General features: G+C 36.0%; 3 protein-coding genes across 3 annotated transcripts; all 3 read right to left on the bottom strand.

Moving 5' to 3' along the window:
* Window positions 1-3,444: 3,444 nt before the first annotated feature.
* LOC118800868 (olfactory receptor 1-like) lies at window positions 3,445-4,437 on the bottom strand. The gene has a single exon (XM_036561030.1). The coding sequence runs from the start codon at window positions 4,435-4,437 to the stop codon at window positions 3,445-3,447; it is 993 nt and encodes a 330-aa protein (XP_036416923.1).
* A 3,453-nt stretch (window positions 4,438-7,890) lies between these two features.
* On the bottom strand, window positions 7,891-9,128 carry LOC118800879 (olfactory receptor 1571-like). The gene has a single exon (XM_036561042.1). The coding sequence runs from the start codon at window positions 8,881-8,883 to the stop codon at window positions 7,891-7,893; it is 993 nt and encodes a 330-aa protein (XP_036416935.1). The 5' UTR covers window positions 8,884-9,128.
* A 5,459-nt stretch (window positions 9,129-14,587) lies between these two features.
* LOC118800876 (olfactory receptor 1571-like) lies at window positions 14,588-15,580 on the bottom strand. Its single transcript, XM_036561039.1, has one exon. It carries the CDS (start codon window positions 15,578-15,580, stop codon window positions 14,588-14,590), a length of 993 nt encoding a protein of 330 aa, XP_036416932.1.
* Window positions 15,581-22,441: the final 6,861 nt, after the last annotated feature.

The following is a 22,441-nucleotide window of genomic DNA, read 5'->3' as shown; positions in this document are numbered from 1 at the left end:
TTGGTTCAATTAAAAGATTAAACAAAGCTGGGCTGGCTGGGCAACCCTGTCTACATCCACACTGCAAAACTATAGGGTTAGATAAACTTCCATTCACCTTAATCCTTGCCACTGGAGAGGAACAAAGTGTATGTATACATTATATAAAATATTTACAAAACTCAAACCTGATCATAACTTGACAAAGAAATTTCCAAATTGCTGAATCAAAAGATTTTTCAATATCTAGGCTGAATAGAATATAACAATTTTTTTCATTATTAAAGTGGTAAAATTATGTGGATCACTCTACTTACATTATCTAGGGCTTTATCTTTGCTTATTCTTTATAAAACCTTTCAGGTCCTCATCAATCAGGAGAGGAATCACTGTCTCCATCCTTCTAGTCAATATTGATGCATACAATTTGTAATCTTGTCATAAGCTGAGAGTTTAAGAACGTTTGCTGCTCCACCTCCTGGGTCACCACCCTTGCTCCGCAGCTTGGCCACTGGGACTGAAAGTGAAATGTAGTACATTGGCCTCGCTGTGGACCAGGAGATGGGGCCCAGGAGACAAGGTTCAGGACTTAGAAGTCATCCTCATGCTTGTGCCTGTCGTCGTTCTTCCGCTCTTTCATGGCCTTTGTCGATGTGTGAGGCTCAGGCACCACCTTCCCACCCTCTCTCGTGGCTGTCATCGAGACCCGGTTCAGGCGACTGGCATGTTGCTATAAAGGCTTCCTCCCAAGTTTGGAGTAGAGATCCCTTTTTCAAAATTTGATTGAAGCAGGATTTAATCAAAGGAAGAAATTGTTCTCTTATAGGTTTATACCACTCCAGAGAAAACCCATCAGTAAACAGTGATTTATTAGTATCGAGGCTTGAAACTGTATTATCAATTTTCTTACACAATATTGATGAAATAAGTTTATCATGATTTTCTGTACCAATAGAAGGAAGGTCTAAAGAATTTTGGAACTGGACAAGTGAACCCATTGATTTTATCTGGTTGAGTATATAGAGATTTGTAATATTGTTCAAATGATTTCTGAATACCGTCAAGGTTATTAGTTATCCTATTTTAAACAAATTCTCTAATGTCATAATTTGTCTCTATGCTAATTTTTTTTCAGCCTACCTAATAATAATTACATCAGTGTGATGCTAATACCTACATATCAACCACTACTGAAAAGAGAGAAACCAGTCACAAAAACCACAAGGAGTAGTTTCACTGCTACAGGACTGTTTCACTTGCACTGACTGGAGCATGTTCAAGGATGCTGCTACCTGTGGGGATCACATAGACTTTATGCATAGGATTATGCATGTCTGTCACTGGCTATATATAAGCCAGAGTGTGGATGATGTAGGGATCACAAGAACTGTCACCCTACAACCAAACCAGAAGCATGGGCTGAATGCAGCAGGCCTGTTCCTTTCTCAAAGCCTGCAATGTTGCAATTCAGATTCAGACTGCTGTCCCAACATGCTTTAAATTGGCCACCATCATTCCAGTGTCAAAGAAGTCCTCTGTCACTAGCCTTAATGCCTTCTGCTCGGTTGCACTAACCCTAATTGTCATGAAGTGCTTTGAGCACCTGGTCATGGCACACATTAAGGAATCCATTCCATCAACACCAGACCCCCATCAATATGCCTACCGACAAAATTGCTTCACTGGGGACACCATAACTGCTATCCACCTGGCCCAATCACATCTGGACAACAAGGACACCTATGTTATAATGCTGTTTATTGATTTCAGCTCATTGTTTAACAGCATCATACCCAGGAAGCTAGTCAGTAAACTCCACTAAGCTCATTTTTCTGCAACTGGATTCAAGACTTCTTGAGGAACAGAACTCAGAGAGTCAGGATCTAGAACAGACTATCTCACTTGCCCCCCAGTCCTCTGCAGTACACTCTGCTCACCCATGACTGCATCAACGAACATTACAGCATCTACATTATTAAATATCCTGATGACACTACAGTCATGGGGCTCATCTTCAACAAGACTACAAAGAGGAAATAAGGCAGCTGGAGTACTGGTGCAGAGATAACAATCTCTCTCTGAATATCACCAGGACTAAAGGGAGGACTATGAACTTTAGAAGGACAGGAATGACTCACACTCTGCACATAAATGGGACAGCAGTGGAGCTTCAAGTTTCTTGAAGTGCACATCACTGACAATCTCTTCTGGTCCCTGAATACCCCCTCCTTAATGAAGAATGCACAACAGTGCCTCTGCTTTCTACGGAGACTGAAGAAGGCTGGCTGCACACCTCAACTGCTTCTACAAAAGCTTCATATGAGAGTATCCTGACCTACAGCATCACTGTTTGACATGGATACTGCTCGGTCTCAGACAGGAAAGTACCGCACAGAGTAGTAAAGTACCGCACAGAGTAGTAAAGTACCTTTCCTGCCATTAAGGACATTTACACCAAATGGTGTACAAAGGAAAGCATGCAGCATCAGGAAGCATCCCTCTCATTCATCACACAGACTGTTTACATCACTCCCATCTGGAACAGGGCTACAGAGCATCTAATTCCTCCAGACTGAACAATTTCTTGCAGCAGCCAGACTGCTGAACAGATTTCCCTGGTGGAATTTTAAGCATTTTTAAGCATTCTCATTGAACTGGTGCCTCAAACTCTGCAATTTTATTAATCTTTGTGGTTGTATTAGAAAAGTACTATTGTTAGTTATAAGTATACTGATTACAAAATACACATACAAATATTATTGCTGCTGAGGACCAACAGCTGGTTGATTTTGGTCTGTTGTGCAATGGTTAATGGTTGTACAGTTGTATAGTTATTGTTTTTGTGTACAGAATAATTTATTGTATAGTGGTTTTGTAGTTTGTCTGTATTTATTGGTTGTCTGCTGCTGTTCTATGTTAAATGTAGCACTGTGTCCTGGAAAAACTATATTCCGTTCCTCTCAACCCATCTGTAATAAAAGACATTTCACTTTGAACAGGTGAGGCTTACCTACAATACATAAATAGGTGGATATGTGTAAATGAATTGGTTTACATGACATCACAAACACAGTGAAATCAAAAGGGCTGTTTTTGCAGCTTTGCTTGCATGTATAGTCTGTATGAACTGAAAATGGACATTCTGAAGCATTAACAATGTTTACATACCACCAATAATATTAAAATAGGGGATAACATCAAGTGGCAACATTCAAAGTAAAGAATATGGTGACTGAATGTCTGTTCTGTTCTGCCTGTGATTCAGGTTGAAAGCAGAGATAAAATGTGAATACACACATGTTTTTTTGTTTTTTTGTTATCTCAAAAGTTGTCTTTCAACAACAAATCATTTTAATAATAACAATAAAATTACTACTAATAAAAACAAACAAAAAAAATCTGTGAATAAACAGGGGAAAGTTCTTTGATTTATGACAGTAAACCAAACAAGAGTTATTACATCATTTAATTCTTTGCAACACTTTTCACAGGATCTTCCATTGCAAAGTTCACCTTGATTCGTTTGTAGAGTACTTTAATAGACTGCAATACCTCCTCTGTCTTCAGAGTATATATGATGGGGTTTAACATAGGTGGAATTGTTTGTGTTAGGGCAGAGTTAATAATTCTAGTATTTGGATGTAGATATGTTGTAAGAGCAGATATATAAATGCTACAGACGGGTAGATAAAACATGGCCACTAATATGAGGTGGGAAGTGCAGGTTTTCATAGCTTTAATTCGCTCTGCACCGTGTGAGATCTTTAGCAGTGCAACACCAATACAAACATATGAAACAGCTATTAGTGTTAATGGAATGCAAAGCACAACAGTGATATAGATATAGGTCATTATGTAACTTGGAGTATTATCATTACAGGCTAGTCTGAAGATAGGGCCATGATCACAGAAATAACTGCCCACTGTAGTAGATCTACAGAAGGACAGTCTGGTAATCAGAACTATAGAAACACCAATTATAGTTGCAGAGATGATCCACATAACACCAATGATCAGAGTCATTGTGGTTTTGGTGACAATAGCATGATACCTCAGAGGAAAACATATAGCAATTACTCTGTCAAAGGACAAAGCAAGCAGAGTAAAGGACTGCATGATCATAAAGAGATATACAAAAAACATGCTTGCCAGACAGTTTTCATAAGATATGTACTGGTTCTCACGCAGAAACATATCTGCATACTTTGGAATAAGAGCAGAGCTTCCAAACAGATCAGACAAGGCCAAGTTGAAAACAGCTATATGCTTTGCTGTATGCAGAGTACGTGCCAGATATATAGTACCCATTATAAAAGAATTCCCTAAAACAGTCACAGCGTACACAAAACACATAAATATATAGTAATACTTTGCATGTGGCACATTGTACAATCCACTGATGTAAAATGTAGGTGGACGAATAAATGTTGCATTGTCAAAGGATGCGACAGAAGTCATGTCAGGAGACTGGTCATAAATAAAATGCAAGAAAGAGCAATTATAGAACCTTCAGACAGTTCATGACATTATGAATCTTCAAATATATGCAAATAAAAATAATCAAATAAATATCTATCATGAAAAGTAAATCAATAGAAGAAATGAGAATCTCTATAATGGAGAAAAGGAATACAGGATGTTAAAAACTGATCTACAATGGATAGATACAATACCTTTTGCAGTAAGACAAAACCCTTTTGAAGATGATGTTCACACATGAACACGTTTATAACTTACATTTATGTCACCCTTGAAAGCACGCCTCCAAAATAAATAAATAAATAAAGAACACAACTCTCTGTAGACATCTTTGTATGATAGACTAGAAAACATTTGCAGTGAATTAAAAAATGTAATAATGGATTCTCCCACACATTTAATTGGCATAATAAATAATAAATCAGGACAGAATGCAGGATTATGATGGCTGTATCTGCAATCTAACACGTTTCCCACTACCAGCAGTGTTTGGAGGCAGAATAGCACCCAACAGGGTGGGACTGGAAATGTAGGTAAAATCCAGGCCACCCAAACTAATAATGATGTTGCAGGTAAAATTATTCTAATATAATTATAGTACTGTGCTTCATCAATTTCAAATAGATGGGTTCAGAAAGAAGGGCTGTAGATGATTCTAGCATTACTGAGAAAACTGTAAAAGAATGAGATTTTAATAAAATTACAAATGCTAACTAATAAGGTTATAAACATGCACAAGACAGCAAAATTATATAAAATAATACCTAGGTGTTTGGTATTTTTGATTTGTCAGACCACAGGACATATTTCTACTTCACCTCAGTCCATCTTGAATGAGTTTGGGCCCAAAGAAGACGGCGATGTTTCTGGATCCTGTTTATATATTGTTTTTTCATTGCATAGTAGAGTTTTAACTTGCATTTGTGGATACAGTGACGAATTGTGTTCACAGACAATGGTTTTCAGAAGTATTACAGAGCCCAAGCAGTGATTTTCACTACAGAATCATGTCTGTTTTTAATGCAGTGCATGAAAATCATGGAAATTCAGCTTTGTCTCTTGCATACAGAGATTTCTCTGAATTCTCTGAATCTTTTAATGATATTATGTACTGTAGATGATGAAATCCTTAAGCTCTTTGCTATTTTACGTTCAGAAATGTAATTCTTGAATTGTTGCACTATTTACGCAGAGTGGTGAACTTCTCCCCATCTTTACTTCTGAAAGGCTCAGACTCTCTGGGATGCTCTTTTATACCCAGTCATGTTACAGACCTTATGCTAATTAACCTAATTAGTTGTGAGATGTTCCACCAGGTGGGACGGTTTGGACACAGGGGCAGGGGGGCTGGTGTCCCCTTTCTAATGGGAAAAGGCCACTGTAGCGTGCATCCTGACACACACAATAGGAGATGCAGCTTTTGACAAAATCTCGTTAATGACCTAGAGGTCAAAGGTCAAATAATTCATTCTGCCAGGGTTAGATTAAAGGTGGTAATAAATCATAGTGCGACAGATACAGTTTACATTCAACATTCTATGCTGTAGTATTTGGATGTAGATATGTTTCTGTTGTGAGATTAAGTATAAACAATTAAGTATAAACAATCATCTAGGATGTTATATTCTATAGATTATATATCATGACCAATCACATTTTAGTTACAGATGCAGCGGTGAACCTTTAGGGCTTTGTAGTTCTTCAGAGAAGGTCTAATGATTTCCCAGAGCTAAAAAATACTTTTATTGTCAAGAACAAATTTTTGATCAGCAAAACACATAAAAAGGGATATACATCATACTTTAGTGGCCTTTTATTGTCATTATCTAAATTCTGTTTTGAATGTGCTTGTACACTCACTTGGATGCTTACCCAGTGCATCAAGCAATCAATGCAGCAGCATGCTTCTCTCATATAGAGGTAGATAATACAGAGAGCTGCAAAACATGGTGATTAAATGGAAAGAATATATTTACAGTGAGAAGATGTTTGACAGGCCTTATCTCGTTCCTGATTGGTTAAAATGGCAAACTGTGACTATTAAAACTAGGCCTCCAGGTCACGCCATAAATGTCAAATGTTACAAATGTGAAACAAATTGACCAAACGTCCTATCCTAGTCAAATAACCAAACATACTCATACATTCATCATCACTGCTAAATTTTCACATACAGACATTTCTGATGGACAGTGTAAAACAGTGATGTCACCTATCACTAAATTGCTTGATTAGTAACTGATCCAGCTGTTTTTGGTGACAGGCTCTTTGTGAGCTAAATGGTGTGTCTTCATTATTGTATGCTGACCAGGTTAGCACATAGCTAACAGGATCCACCAATCTTCAAATACAACTTTTAAAAGGCCTACATTTTTCTTGCATTGTAGCTTTTCCCCTAATAGATACTTATTACTTTGCATGTTTAATTTACCAAAAACAGCCATAGTTTTAATATAATAATTTTTAAACCTTTTACAATTAAAGAGGATGTTTTGTTATTGTGCCCTCAAGACAGATATAGGGAAATGGTCTCTGGTCAAACTGGCTGCTCTTTATTGTGCCTCAATTAAAACCGGCTAGGCTAAAACACTCCTTATTAGTTCAGTGTGAATCTGTGAGTCTTATCTGTTGTAGACATAAAAGGCAGCTATATTTACAGGCACTGGTTTAAGTAAGTCACAAAAACAGTGAAATCAAAAAGGGCAGTTTTTGCAGCTATGTTTGCATACATGGACTGTATGAACTGAGGAGTGAACGCTACATTAAGAAACTTCAACAATATTTACATACACCGTCAAACATTAAAAAAAACAGCTTTAAAACTGTATTTATTATATGGGTCTTTTAAATTGTTAATGAAAAAGTTATCATCACCTGCAACATTCAAAGAAGAATATGTTACTTGAATGTCTGTTACAAGCATCAAATGTCTGTGATTCAGGTTTAATGCCGAGATGAATGTGACACTATGACAGAGTAAAACATGCCATACAAAGGCTGAATCAAATTTTTCCTTTTTTTCTCAACATGCTCATACACTCACTTATGAGCATAGTGAGAATGTGGAACTACAATAAATAAAAAAAAAAAAAAATCTGTTGTTGTTTATCTGTTTTTGTTGCTATGGCAATTGCCCCTGCAGAAAATAATGGATAAATAACTGTAAACCTGAAGAACAACCATGAGGGTCCAACACTTTTTGGAACATATTAATAAATATTTAAGCAGTGCATAGACATTTATTTAAAATGCATTTATTCAAATATATACCTGAATGTTAAAAACTACAATCGTGGGTCTATTTTAATGATAATGAAAAAGTAATAACATTGTCAACCTGAAGGAACACATTTAAATCTTTTTACTGAGTGAAAAAACATTGCAGAATTCTTTGATTTATGACAGTAAGCCAAACTACATTTATTATATCATTTAATTCTTTGCTATGCTTTTCATGGGCTCTTCTGTTGCAAAATTTACCTTGATTCGTTTATAGAGTAATTTAATAGACTGCAATACCTCCTCTGTCTTCAGAGAATATATAATGGGGTTTAACATAGGCGGAATTGCTTGTGTTAGGACTGAGTTGATTATTCTAGTATTTGGATGTAGATATGTTGTAAGAGCAGATATATAAATGCTGCAGATGGGTAGATAAAACATGCCCACTAATATGAGGTGGGAAGTGCAGGTTTTCATAGCTTTAATCCGCTCTGCACCCTGTGAGATCTTAAGCAGTGCAAAGCCAATACAAACATATGAGAAAGCTATTAGTGTTAATGGAATGCAAAGCACAACAGCAATAAAGACATAGACCATTATGTAACTTGGAGTATTATCATTACAGGCTAGTCTGAAGATTGGGCCATGATCACAGAAGTAACTGCCAACTGTAGTAGATCTACAGAAGGACAGTCTGGTAACCAGAGCTATAGAAACAGACATAATCGTTGCAGAGATGATCCACATAACACCAATGATCAGAGTCATTGTGGTTTTGTTGACAATAGCATGATACCTCAGAGGAAAACATATAGCAATTACTCTGTCAAAGGACAAAGCAAGCAGAGTAAAGGACTGCATGATCATAAAGAGAAAAACAAAAAACATGCTTGTCAGACAGTCTTCATAAGATATGTACTGGTTCTCACGCAGAAACATATCTGCATACTTTGGAATAAGAGCAGAGCTTCCAAACAGATCAGACAAGGCCAAGTTGAAGACAGCTATATACTTTGCTGTGTGCAGAGTACGTGCCAGGTATATAGTGCCCATTATAAAAGAATTCCCTAAAACAGTCACAGCGTACACAAAACACAAAAATGTGTAGTAATACTTTGCGTGAGGCACATTGTACAATCCATTGATGTAAAATGTAGAGGGGCGAATAAATGTTGCATTGTCAAGGGACACCATGGAAGTCATGTCAGCAGACTGGTCTTAAATAAAATATAAAAAAGATTAGTTATAGAACCTTCAAACAGTTCATAACACTGTAAATCTCCAAAACATATATGCAAATAAAAATAGTAAGTTAAATGTATATCATACATGGTAAATCAATAGCAAATGACAATCTATGTAAAATTAGTGAACGCATGAAAAAATCAGTACAGGGTGTTAAAAAACCTGACATACAGTGGTTTGATACTGTACCTTTTGCAGCAGAACAGAACCTTTTGGAAATGATTTTCAGGAGATGACAAACATATTTATAACTCATGTTTATGTCATCCATGAAGGCACACCTCCAAAAAAAAAACAAAACAAAAAAACAACAACCCTCAACTCTCCACAGACATGTTAATAGAATACATTTGCAGTGATTTAAAAAATGCAGTAATGGATTATTTTATACATTAAATTGGCATAATAAACAATAAATCAGAACAGAATGCAGGATTATGATGCAATGTAACAATGTTTGGAGGCAGAATGGCACCCAACAGGGTGGGACTGGGACTTAGAATGGAAATGCAGGTAAAATCTTAGGAAGTAAATGCAAAATGCAAAATCCAGACCACACACAGTTTTATATAATTGTATGTACTTTATATATTTTAAATAATAATAATAATAAGAAGAAGAAGAAGAAGAAGAAAAAGAAAAGGAAGAAGAATGTTGCAGGTGTAATCATTCTAATATGACTATAGTAATATACTTCATAGATTTCAAATAATGTGCAGAAAGCTGAAAAATTAGATGTGTCCAGAATGATGAATAGCTGTAGATAATTCTTATTGAGAAAGCTGTACACCATTAAGAATGAGGTTATTATAAAAAAGTTAAAATAGTGTTTGGTTATCCCAGTGGGAACTGTTGGACAAATTGTGAGGAAATGGGAGCTGCATAACACACAGGCATTGCCTAGACAACCTATCTCTCAAAACTCAGTATCAGAGTAAGAAGGGGACTCATGAGGAAAGTCACAGAGAGGCCACCAATCACAGGAGCTACAGAGTTCAGGGGCTTAGACCGGAGTGATGGTGCGCCAGTCAACAATATCTAGAGCTCTGCAGGTGCAGGTATTCATACCTTTAATTCACTTAGAACCATGTTAGATCTTAAGCAATGCAAAACCAATACAATATAGACATTAGCTAATATGGAATTAGGAGAATTATCATTACAGGCTAGTCTGTAGATGATCACAGAAATAGCTGTAAACTGTGGTAGAGCTACAGAAGGACATTCTGGCAACAGACATAGAGATAAAAGAATTTGTAACTTGTATAAAACACGTGCCTGTGTAACCCTCCAAAACAACCAAAATCTTTAAGGTTATGTGCTGAACTGGAATACATTTATGGCAAATTTTAAAAATGTAATAATGGGTTCTCTCATTAATTAAATTTGTATAACAAATGATAATTCAGGACAGAATGCAGGATTATCACATATGTGTCTGGAGATCACAAGCTTCCTACAGCAGCAGTATTCAGCAAAAAAAGGCGCTAATTCACTTAATTTACACAGTTCCATGTGAGATCTTAAGCAATACGCAACCGATAAACATATGAGACAGCTATTAGCATCAATGGAAAACAAAGCACAACATCAATATAATCACAGAGTAAAGCCACATAACACCAATGATCAGAGTCATTGTGGCTTTTAGTGAGAATAGCATGATACCTCAGAGGAAAACATATAGCAATTACTCTGTCAAAACACAAAGCACACCGAATAAAGGACTGCATGATCATAATGAGAAACAAACAAACAAACAAAAACCTATACTTACACAGCTATACTTATACAAAAACCAATACCAGGTATATAGTGCCCATTAAAAAAGAATTCCATGAAACAGTCACAGCGTACACAAAACATAAAAACATATAGTAACGCTGTATTTGACATGTTGGACAATCCACTGATGGAAAATGTGGGGTGATGAACAACTAAATGTTAATGTAATGTTGCTTTGTCAAGGGATGCCAAGGATGCCATTAAAGTACAAATCATCAAAACGCAAGTGCAAATAAAAATGATTAAGAGAATGGAAATGACAGTATCTGTAAAATTAATCAATACATATGAAACAAGACTACAGGATGTCAAAAACTGATCTGCATTGGTTTGATACAATACCTTTTGCCAAAGGACAAAATCTTCTGGAGCAGATTTTCAGAAATCATAGACAATGCATACACACAGTGCATTACAATGCAGTAAGAGATTCTCTCAAAATTTAAATTGCTAACATTTAATGTACAGAATTACACAATTAAAAAACACAATTCTAAAGATGATTTTAAAAAAAAGAAAGCTGTACAATCTGTACAAAAGCTGTGAAAGAGGTTATAATTAAATGAATATCCAAAATGTCTACTTCAAAAGTAGCTCTCAAATCATGAAGCAGAAATATTTACAATAGGAATTTGTTAAATATTATTTATTATATAATAATTTCTTGTTGTTCCTAAAGTACTTGAATGTTCAATCTACATTATATAAGTTATTAATAAATGTAATTGCAAAAAACATATATTGGCATAACAAATAATTCTAAACTTTTAACAGTATTTGTGCATAATGTGATACAAAATACCATACCTAACTATGATGACCTATGAAGTATTACAGTACCATAATCAGCTGGGTCAGCTAGAGGAAATTGTGTATAACTGTATAAGTTATAATTGTTTTAAACACAATCATTATTATTGTTCTAATGTTAAGCTAACTGAAAGCAGTTAACCTGGATGGAGAGTTAGAAAAAGGGAATAACAGTGAACAGCAGGATAAACCTACACCTGAAGGATGTAAAGGAGGCTGTATGTCACCACATGCAGAGCAAAGTTTAGATGATTAATGATTACAATATGAACGATTATTTGAATATTATTGCAAAAGTTGCAAAGTTCACAGATTTCAAAGAACAATGCAGATGTGGAGGAAAGAAGTCTGTCAACAGAGAGAAGCCATGGTGCAACAGAGCTACTTCCAGCAGATGGCGCATCCATGGTAGCATGTGGGCATGTTGAAATACAGAGGAGGAATTGGTGACGGTGTTCTGCCCTCATCTCATCATCTACAAAACTGAAGGCTGAAGAACTGCACTGCAAAAGTGGCTACTTTAAAAAAAAGGCAAGCGAGGGAGAGACAGAAAGCTCAGTTAAAGGACCAAGAGGAAGAAATTTAACTACGAATAGCGCTAGCAGCGTCTAATTCCAAAGTACAATGGTCGCACAACTTTTCCACATTTCCAAAGTTAAAAAGGGTGCTAGGTAAACTCTAATCCAAGGTGAGTCAACTTTTCATGCCCTACGTACTTCTGTGAAAGCTGACCAGCACTCACATTATAGCAGCAAGAAGGCTTCTAACAGTGCCATCAAAGATAAAGAGGGCAGAACAGGAACACTGCTTGCTGTCACAGCACTGTTGGTGAAAGAAACAGAGGTTGATCACCCTGTCGTCGCTGGAGAAACTCATTTTCAAAGGAACATGATATTCCTCAAAACATTTGAACATGGGGTGGAAGACAGAACAGACAGCAGCAAAGACAGACTTTAAACTAGTGGATGGGCATTAAAGCATTGGACTGCCTTTAAGGAATAGAGCAGTTAGGATACCTAACAACTGACACGTTGTGAAACAGTGAGCTCTTAATCTTAAAATGAAGTTCATGAAGAGCAGATTTTTTTACTCGGATTACATCACATTCATGGTGACAATCTCCAAAAGGTTTACTGTGAAGATACCAAATGAAGACACAAACCACAGTGACAGGAATGTATTGTATACACATCACGGGGTGCACAACCCAAGGAAACAGAATGTCTGTGTGGTGTTCGACTGTTGGGCCTCTTTTCAAGGTATATCCTAGAATGATCAGCTGCTACTGGGGTCAGACCTTTCTATCACAATACTAGGCATGATCACTGGATTTTGACAAGAAAGATTTGCACTCATGGCTGAGGCGGAAGCTATGTTTCACCAAGTGAAAGTGCCTCTGGAAGACTTACTTAGGTTCCTCTGATGAACCACCAAGGCTATTTCCAGAAAGAAGTAGTTGATACTGCACAACCTCTATGCTGATGATTGTCTGAAGTCTGTGTCCTGGAAAAAAAGGCGTTGTCCATGTACCATGATCTTCATACCAGCTGTGCTAATGTATGGTTCAGATTAAACAAATGGCCATGTTTGGCTGAAATTGGAAGACAATGAAGATTATATTTTGCAGCTTTTCATTTCCTATAATCCTTTGTGTTAGCACCAATTCGATAAAGAGAAAAAAAGCCCAAATGGAGTTTCTGTAAAAATGTAAGTTATTTATTGTCATTTTAAGTAAAGATTTTATTTGCAGTAAGGAAAGGCCACTGTTGCAATCATCCTGACACACCATAGGTGATGTGGTTTCTGACAAAATTAAAAAAAAAAAGATACAGTAAAAGATACAGTGATGGGCCTTTTATGGTATTTGTTTTCTTCACAAAAGGTTCAATGATTTCTGAAAACTAAGAAACACAAGTGTTATTTTGTAGTTCGCTTTTATCTGATAGAATGATCTTGCTTATTGTCATAAACTGTTTGATTGAAACACACATGAATAAAAATATATTTCACACTATATTGGCCTTGACTGATCAATCTGAAATCTGTTTAAAGGGGTTTAAAGGGCCCATATTGTACATTTTACTTGTATTTTATTTTTCCCATGAAAGATACTTGATACATTTGTATGGTTTTATATACTAAAAAAGAATTCATTTTTACATGGCCAATTTTCAATTATGCACACTATTTTGTCACTGCATCTTTAAGACTTATATGTGTAAATTGTCTCTGTTTTGATTTGCTGCCCTAAACTGTATCACAATCAAATATATATGTAAACACATTGGTTAGCAGCTTTGGTTGAATATATGGACTATATGTATTGAGGAGTGAGTGCTACATTTTGAAATTTTAATAATGTTTACACACCATATCAACCTTTTTCTATTAAAAAAAAATAAGGAAAATTCAATTCTACATAATATTGACCGTGGAAATTTTTAACAAAGGAGTCAACGTCCAACTTGCTACATTCAAGTAAAGAATATGGTACTTTAATATCTGCAACAAGTATTAAATGTCTGTGATTAAGGTAGAAAGCTGAGACAAAATGTGAATATACACCACCATGACATGATGACAGGGTGAAATACACCATACAAAAGCTGAATCAAGGTTTTTTGTACTCTTAAAAAAGAAGCTCTTTCAAAGAGCATGGGAAACTATATTTAACTGAAAAAATACATAATTTTCTCGTTTTATGTTTGTTTCTTTCATTGTTAACTGCACCTTACATTTTTATGTTTCATCTCTTTGTATGTCTAAAAAATCTATACCTGAAGAACAAACATAGGTGTTCAAAACCTTCTTTTGAATAATTTTATAAATATTTAGGCTCTGTATAGTGTATTTGTTATTCAAATGTTCATTCATCAAATATATTTCTAAATGCTAACCAAACAAGTAGTATGCAGTAGATTAAACTACAATCATGGGTCTATTTTAATAACAAAAAAGTAATTACAATGGCAGCCTGAAGAGATACATTTGAGCCTTATAGTTCAGTGAAAAAAAAATAGAAAATTCGTTTCTTTTTGTCAGCAGGCCAAATTACAATTATTTCATACTAATTTTTTGCAATGCTTACCAATGGATCTTCCATTGCAAAATTCTCCTTGATTCGTTTGTAGAGTAATTTAATAGACTGCAATACCTCCTCTGTCTTCAGAGAATATATGATGGGGTTTAACATGGGTGGAATTGTTTGTGTCAGGACCGAGTTGATTATTCTAGTGTTTGGATGTATGTGCGTTGTAAGAGCAGATATATAAACGCTGAAAATTGGTAGATAAAACATTGCCACTAATATGAGGTGGGAAGTGCAGGTTTTCATAGCCTTGATTCGCTCAGCACCATGTGAGATCTTACACAGAGCAACACCAATACAAACATATGAGATAGCTATTAATGTTAACGGAAGGCAAAGCACAATAGCAACATAGACATAGGCCATTATGAAATTAGGGGAATTATCATTACAGGCTAGTCTGAAGATAGGGCCATTATCACAAAAATAACTGCCAACTGTGGTAGATCTACAGAAGGACAATCTGGTAAGCAGAGCTAGAGTAACAACCATAATAGCCACAGAGATAAGCCACATAACACCAATGATCAGAGTCATTGTGGCTTTAGTGACAATAGCATGATACCTCAGAGGAAAACATATAGCAATTACTCTGTCAAAGGCCAAAGCAAGCAGAGTATATGACTGCATGGTCATAAAAACAAAAACAAAAAACAGGTTTGTCATACAGTCTTCATAAGATATGTACTGGTTCTCAAGAAGAAACATTGCTGCATACTTAGGAATGAGAGCAGAGCTTCCAAAGAGATCAGACAAGGCCAAGTTGAAGACAGCTATATACTTTGCTGTGTGCAGAGTACGTGCCAGGCAAATAGTACCCATTATAAAAGAATTCCCTAAAACAGTCACAGCGTACACAAAACACAAAAACATATAGTAATACTTTGCATGTGGCATGTTGTACAATCCATTAATGTAAAATGTTGGGGGGCGAACGAATGTAGTATTCTCAAAGGACACCACGGTACTCATGTCAGGAGACTGGTCTTAAATAAAATGTAAGAAAAAGTTATAGAACCTTCAAACAGTTCATCACACTACAAATCATCAAAACACAAATGCAAATAAAAATGATAATAACATTCTAAATAAATCAATAGAATCTAAATAAATAGCAAATGACAATCAAAACTAATCAACACATATGAAACAACAGTACAAGATGTTAAAAACTGATCCACAATGGTTTGATACAATACCTACTGTAGCAGAACAAAACCTTCTAGAGCAGAATTTCAGAAAAGATCAAACACATTTATACCTGACCTATGTTTACGTCATCCTCAAAAGCACACCGGCAAAAAAACTACAAACACAAACCTCTATAGACAGGGTTGTATCCTTAAATATGATACATTTGCAGTGAAATAAAAATGCAGTAATGGATTCTCTAATTAATCTGTACAATAAATGATAAATCAGGACAGAATGCAGAATTAACACAGCTGTGTCTGCAATGTAACTCATGCATCCTTGTCCATCAGTGTTTGGAAGAAAGGCACTTAGACATGTCCAGATTTACTGTTTGCATAATTGCTGCCTGCCAGTAACCCTGTCCAGCATTCAAAGGCAGTGTAGATGTATCTTTAGTTGTTTTCCTTTTACCATGACCTTTTTGGAAAAGTCCAAATGAAGAGAGATCTTTTATTTATTTTTTTTTACACAAATTTAAGTTACTTGTGATCTTTTTAACTGAAGATTTAATGGTAACACTTTACATTAAGGGTCGCTAATCAATCATTAAATATATAATAATCAACTATTAGTTTCCCATTATTTAGTTATTAGTTAACTCTTCATTAAGCATTAGCTATTACTTAGTAATTGATTAAGCACTTATCAATTAGTAATTAAGTACACTGTTAGTTGATAAGTTAGTTTGTCGTTAGTTTGTGGCTTACTTACTCATTATCTGTGTGCTAATTGCTGCTTATTACATTGTTAATTAACTAATAAGTATTTTTCTTCATATAAAGAAGTAACGTGATAACTTACTAGCACTTATGTGTTAATCCCGCTAATTGTCTGTTAATTAACTCTCCATCACCTCCATATATTCAGTTGCTTCACTTTTCTCACTTTGGTTCTTGTTCATTAAAGATGCTTATGGTCACATCTGACCGTAAGATGAGCGCACACAAATTCATGGACGGTTTTGTTATTCATCACATTCATCTTGGCATATCTGTACTCATATCTGGTAGGAGTGCATGTAAATTTGGGCATAAATGCTGGATATGTGGCTAATTAACCAAAACTATTATCAACATAATCTGTAATTGCAACAATAAGAACAACAATAGAAAATTTCAATAATACTAATTTGTGTGCAGGACAGTCCAGTACAAAAGTGGATGTACTTACTTTACATGCACTTTGATATAAACAAGTGCTGCAACTATTTCATGTTCCATTTAAAGACACATTACACTGTGCTTTTGTTTCATACTACTGACTCACAAACACAGCTTCGGTCATACACTGCAATAATACAGCGTTTATTTTAGGGAATTAATTACACTAAACAATCACTCTACTATGTTAACAACACTGAGTATTTTGTTTTATTTTAAGTTTGGTCAGCAGGGGAGGAGTGCACCCACTGCTGGACATCAAACTCCACCCACGAGCACGGCCATTAGCTTTCATGACAAACACTGTCGTTTTATTGGCTGGCTACTGAAACATCTGCATGAATTAGGGTGTGCTTCATGTAAATGATATGTAAATGAGGTGCTGGTAGGCTGGTTTCATGCACTGAAGCTGATTTATCATTTATGCTCAAATCTCCACTTGTTTCCACATCATACAAAATTGTTATGAATCAGACGCAGAGCAGTTCATACCGTATAAAAGGCTTTTTTTTTACATAACTTTGATGATTAATGGCCATTAGATCTTTACATTTTGACCATTAATTACTTCTTAAATTCTACTTAATCAACCATTAATTACTTCTTAAATTCCTCTTACTTAACCATTAATTACTGCTTTTGTGTCCCTCCAAGTAGTGACAACACAAAAGCAGTAATTAATGCTTAAGTAAGAGGAATTTAAGAAGTAATTAATTGTCAAAATGTAAAGATCTAATGGCCATGGGCCCTTTTCACAAAGAGTTGCGATTACGTCCGGATTAAGCATTAGCAGTGAACTATAATGCTCAAATACTGAGCTACAACAGACATATGTTAGTTGTCGTGCACTATCATGACAAAAGGAAGTGAATGGAAGCACTGATTTAACTTTAAACACAGCTAAAATGCTGTGTGTGGTGTAGCCCTGCTTACTGCTGCTGCAGCTGCTCACATCACTGTATTCCCAAAATAAGGAAGCTAGTTAGCTTTCATCAGCTGCTGCCACCAGCCGGCTAACGTGGAGCAGGTTCTGTGACACATTTAGCTACATGATGGCAGTGACTTGTGACAAACACAAACAAAAACTTTTATATGTAAAGTCTATTTTACAGACCTCGTTTAAACTGTATTAGCTTATGGTAGGCTAGCAGGCTACAGTCGCTAATTAGCTAGCCTACCATTAGCAGTTTGAGGAGCACCAGCTTCGTATGAGTAGCTAGCAAACTTTAAAGCTAAGTTAGCTCTAACGCTAGCTATGTTAGCGATCTGCCAAACAGCATTATTCTTATAGTTTCATGGCAATTTTTGAAGCAGCACTTCAGAAAACATCCACCTTTCATTGCTCAGTCAAAAACGAGAATCCTAGCTGGAAAAAACATCTGAAAAAGCTGCTTCATGTTAGCCGGGCTAGTTTGGTTAGCAGTAGCTTCTAGCCAGTATAGGTTAGCTAGCTAGCTTAATATAAACAGAGTCTACAACATTCATGCTACATATAAAAGTTCTTCTTTCTTTTGAAAACAGAAAATTACCGAAATCGCTGGCGTGTTGTACAAAGACACAGAGGCTGCCTGATGTGAAGCAGCTGCAGCAGAACTGCAGTAAAAACAACATACAGCATTTTAGCTCTGTTTACAGTTAAATCAGAGCTTCCGTCCACTTCTTACTCTCACTGTCACAACCGCGCAGGAAAACTAAAATACAGCTGTTGTAGCTCAGAGTTTGAGCGTTACAGTTCACTACTAAACATTTTGACATCTCGTCTGCAGTAGCTTTATGGAGAGGAAGTGAGTTTTACCCTGCTAATGCTTAAACCGGAAGTAATCACGAATCTTGTGAAAAGGGCCCATTAATCATCCAAGTTACGTAAAAAAAGAACACCTTTTTTGCCTTTTATAAGGTATGAACTGCTCTGCATCTGATTCATAACAATTTTGTACAATGTGGAAATGTGGCCGTGCTCGTGGGTGGAGTTTGATGTCCAGCAGTGGGTGCACTCCTCCCCTGCTGACCAAACTTAAAATAAAACAAAATACTCAGTGTTGTTAACATAGTAGAGTGATTGTTTAGTGTAATTAATTCCCTAAAATAAACGCTGTATTATTGCAGTGTATGACCAAAGCTGTGTTTGTGAGTCAGTAGTATGAAACAAAAGCACAGTGTAATGTGTCTTTAAATGGAACATGAAATAGTTGCAGCACTTGTTTATATCAAAGTGCATGTAAAGTAAGTACATCCACTTTTGTACTGGACTGTCCTGCACACAAATTAGTATTATTGAAATTTTCTATTGTTGTTCTTATTGTTGCAATTACAGATTATGTTGATAATAGTTTTGGTTAATTAGCCACATATCCAGCATTTATGCCCAAATTTACATGCACTCCTACCAGATATGAGTACAGATATGCCAAGATGAACGTGATGAATAACAAAACAGTCAGTGAATTTGTGTGCGCTCATCTTACGGTCAGATGTGACCATAAGCATCTATAATGAACAAGAACCAAAGTGAGAAAAGTGAAGCAACTGAATATATGGAGGTGATGGAGAGTTAATTAACAGACAATTAGCGGGATTAACACATAAGTGCTAGTAAGTTATCACATTACTTCTTTATATGAAGAAAAATACTTATTAATTAACAATGTAATAAGCAGCAATTAGCACACAGATAACGAGTAAGTAAGCCACAAACTAACAACAAACTAACTTATCAACTAACAGTGTACTTAATTACTAATTGATAAGTGCTTAATCAATTACTAAGTAATAGCTAATGCTTAATGAAGAGTTAACTAATAACTAAATAATGGGAAACTAATAGTTGATTATTATATATTTAATGATTGATTAGCGACCCTTAATGTAAAGTCCACTGCAGCCTTCATCCTGACACACACTATAGGAGAAAGCAGTGTTATGTCACAACAAAGAACTTACTTCCAGGTGGCTAGCGCTGGCAGTGTCGCACTGATACAATAGGATTTTGCACCAAACCTGATTCTTATTTGAGAGTTATTTAAGTATTAAGTATTTAAGTATTAAGAAAGCAGAACATTTTCGTTGATCATGTGATGAAATAGCTAACTAATGAGATAGTGTGTACCTCTACATATTCATTACTAAATACTGGCAAACTATATGCTCCTAATGTCATTGTTGTTGATATTGGCAAACTTGTTTGCTACTAAAGCTATTCTGGTGCTGGTATTTTTTTTTTTTTACATTCTATTTGTTACATTCTATTTAATATGTTCCCACTCCAATAACTTCTTAATTAGCTAGATAGCATAGAGTTAATTTTTTATCATTTATTCATGAGCACACACCAGACATACATTTTCACTGCAGAGTTAAATAAAGAAACATACACCGATCAGGCGTAACGTTATGACCACCTCCTTGTGTCTATGATTAGCCAAAAATGTAGAACTAGTCTTAGTGACTTGAATTGAATATATTTATATTTTAATTTAAGATATAGTAATGTAAGAAATGTATTTAATTGTTCAAATGAACACAAAAATGATTATAAAATTCTCAACATTATTTTGGTTCTCATGGCCTGTCTCGATCCATTTCAATCTATGGCCTATTTCGATCCACTGCCCTTTTCGAAACAATTTCGATCAGATTTTGTCATAAACCGCATCACCGGAGCATTACTCCAATTACTATTAGGGAGCTCCTACAAATTCTGATCATCAAAGTCCAAGCATGATGCACCCAAACGAAACCTGGGGCACATTCAGTCTTTGCACACCGTTTTGCTGTGGTTTCCAGGTTGAACATCGTGAAGTGTGGTAGCAGACAGCAACAGACTTTTAGGTACATTTTCTATAGTTTGATGGGTGAGTCAGACGTATTACCCAATCAGCAGCAACATGTATGTAAACCCATCTGTATTAAACATACATTGCACAATGTGGAATCTAATAAAGTCCTCTACAAATTCAGTTGCTGCAGCTTGGTGTACGCAACTATTGAAGACAATAGAAGATGTATTTTGAAGTATTAAACCCATTTAATCTCATTTCATCAGGCTCCAAAATTCTTTGAAAAGTACACCAAGAATGGCCATCTCAGCTGCCATGAACACAAGAGAGTGTTCAACACACCAGCATTTCTGTTTCAATAGACGTTTTGCTCTGTGTTGTTTTGGGGCTGAACACAGCCCTGATTAGCCATGCAGTCTTTTAGCAGATAGAACACACATGACGGCCAATTAGTGTTTTTAGAATTACCTATATTATTATTACTGTTGTTCTCAAAATAAGATTTCTACAAGATCTTTTGACTTTGGCATGATGGACAACATTTTTTTAAAGTAAAATAAGGCAAATAAGAAATAGTCCTAGAAGAGCAGTATAGTTTTGAAGTAAATATCTTGTAGATGTTCTGTTGATACTTTACTTACATTGAGTAGATGTATTGTTAATATGTTACTTCCATCACACAAGACCTAACTTTACCCAACCTTCCCCAAAACCTAACCCTAACCCTGGCCCTAAACCTAACCTTACCCTTGACCTCAACCCAAAACCTAACCCTAACCCTGGCCCTAAACCTAACCTTACCCTTGACCTCAACCCAAAACCTAACCCTAACCCTGGCCCTAAACCTAACCTTACCCTTGACCTCAACCCAAAACCTAATCCTAACTCCCATATGTTTTTGACATGTTACTGAGAGTCTGCTGGGTGTTTGTTTCATCTAAAAGCACCACTTAAAATAAAGTGTCACCAAATTCTTGTTAAACAATTTGAATTTTTTTTTATTTATTTAATTTTATGTCTTTAATTAAAGACAAGTAGTCCAAACAGAAAGTAATCAGATTACATTATTTTAATATTAAATTTAATATTATTTAACATTACTTTTTTAAACAGGTAATGGCCTGTTTAGTAGTGGCGCGATGGGTCGCCTCACAGTGAGAAGGGCCTGGGTTTGGTTCCTGGCTGGGTGGCCAAAGTTTGCATGTTCTCCCCGTGTCTGTCATGGGTTTCCTCCCACAGTCCAAAAACATGCAGTCAGGCTAATTGGACATGCTAAAATGTCCGTAGGTATGAGTATGTGTGCGTGTATATGTCTGTCTGTCCGCACTGCGATGGACTGGCAACCTGTCCAGGGTGTATCCTGCCTTCCGCCCAATGACTGCTGATATAGGATCCCTCATGACCCAGAAGAATAAGCGGTTTAGAAAGTATGTGTGCGTGTGTGTGTGAGAGAGAGAGAGAGAGAGAGAGAGAGAGAACAGGTAATCAGTAATCTGTAACAGGATACATATTTAAAGTAACCCTCCAAACGCTGGTTGTAAAAAACACAGAAAGCTGCAATTCCACATTTATTTTAATAGGTCCACTAAGGTGGACACGGACACATCATAGCTACAATAAGGCAGATTTAATCATTGAAAGGAGAGAAATGTATCACCGGTGAGACATTATATTTGAACGGGCTTTTCTTGTTCCTCATGGTT

The sequence above is a fragment of the Colossoma macropomum genome, unplaced genomic scaffold (assembly GCF_904425465.1).
Source record: "Colossoma macropomum unplaced genomic scaffold, Colossoma_macropomum, whole genome shotgun sequence".
In the NCBI taxonomy this organism is placed as follows: domain Eukaryota; kingdom Metazoa; phylum Chordata; class Actinopteri; order Characiformes; family Serrasalmidae; genus Colossoma; species Colossoma macropomum.
The sequence above is the reverse complement of the archived record's forward strand: the minus strand, read 5'-3'. Positions and strand labels throughout refer to the sequence as shown.

Bases quoted from the DNA above. Each gene is read 5' to 3' on its own strand.
- LOC118800868 (XM_036561030.1), bottom strand. From the start codon at position 4,437: ATGACTTCTGTCGCATCCTTTGACAATGCAACATTTATTCGTCCACCT.
- LOC118800879 (XM_036561042.1), bottom strand. From the start codon at position 8,883: ATGACTTCCATGGTGTCCCTTGACAATGCAACATTTATTCGCCCCTCT.
- LOC118800876 (XM_036561039.1), bottom strand. From the start codon at position 15,580: ATGAGTACCGTGGTGTCCTTTGAGAATACTACATTCGTTCGCCCCCCA.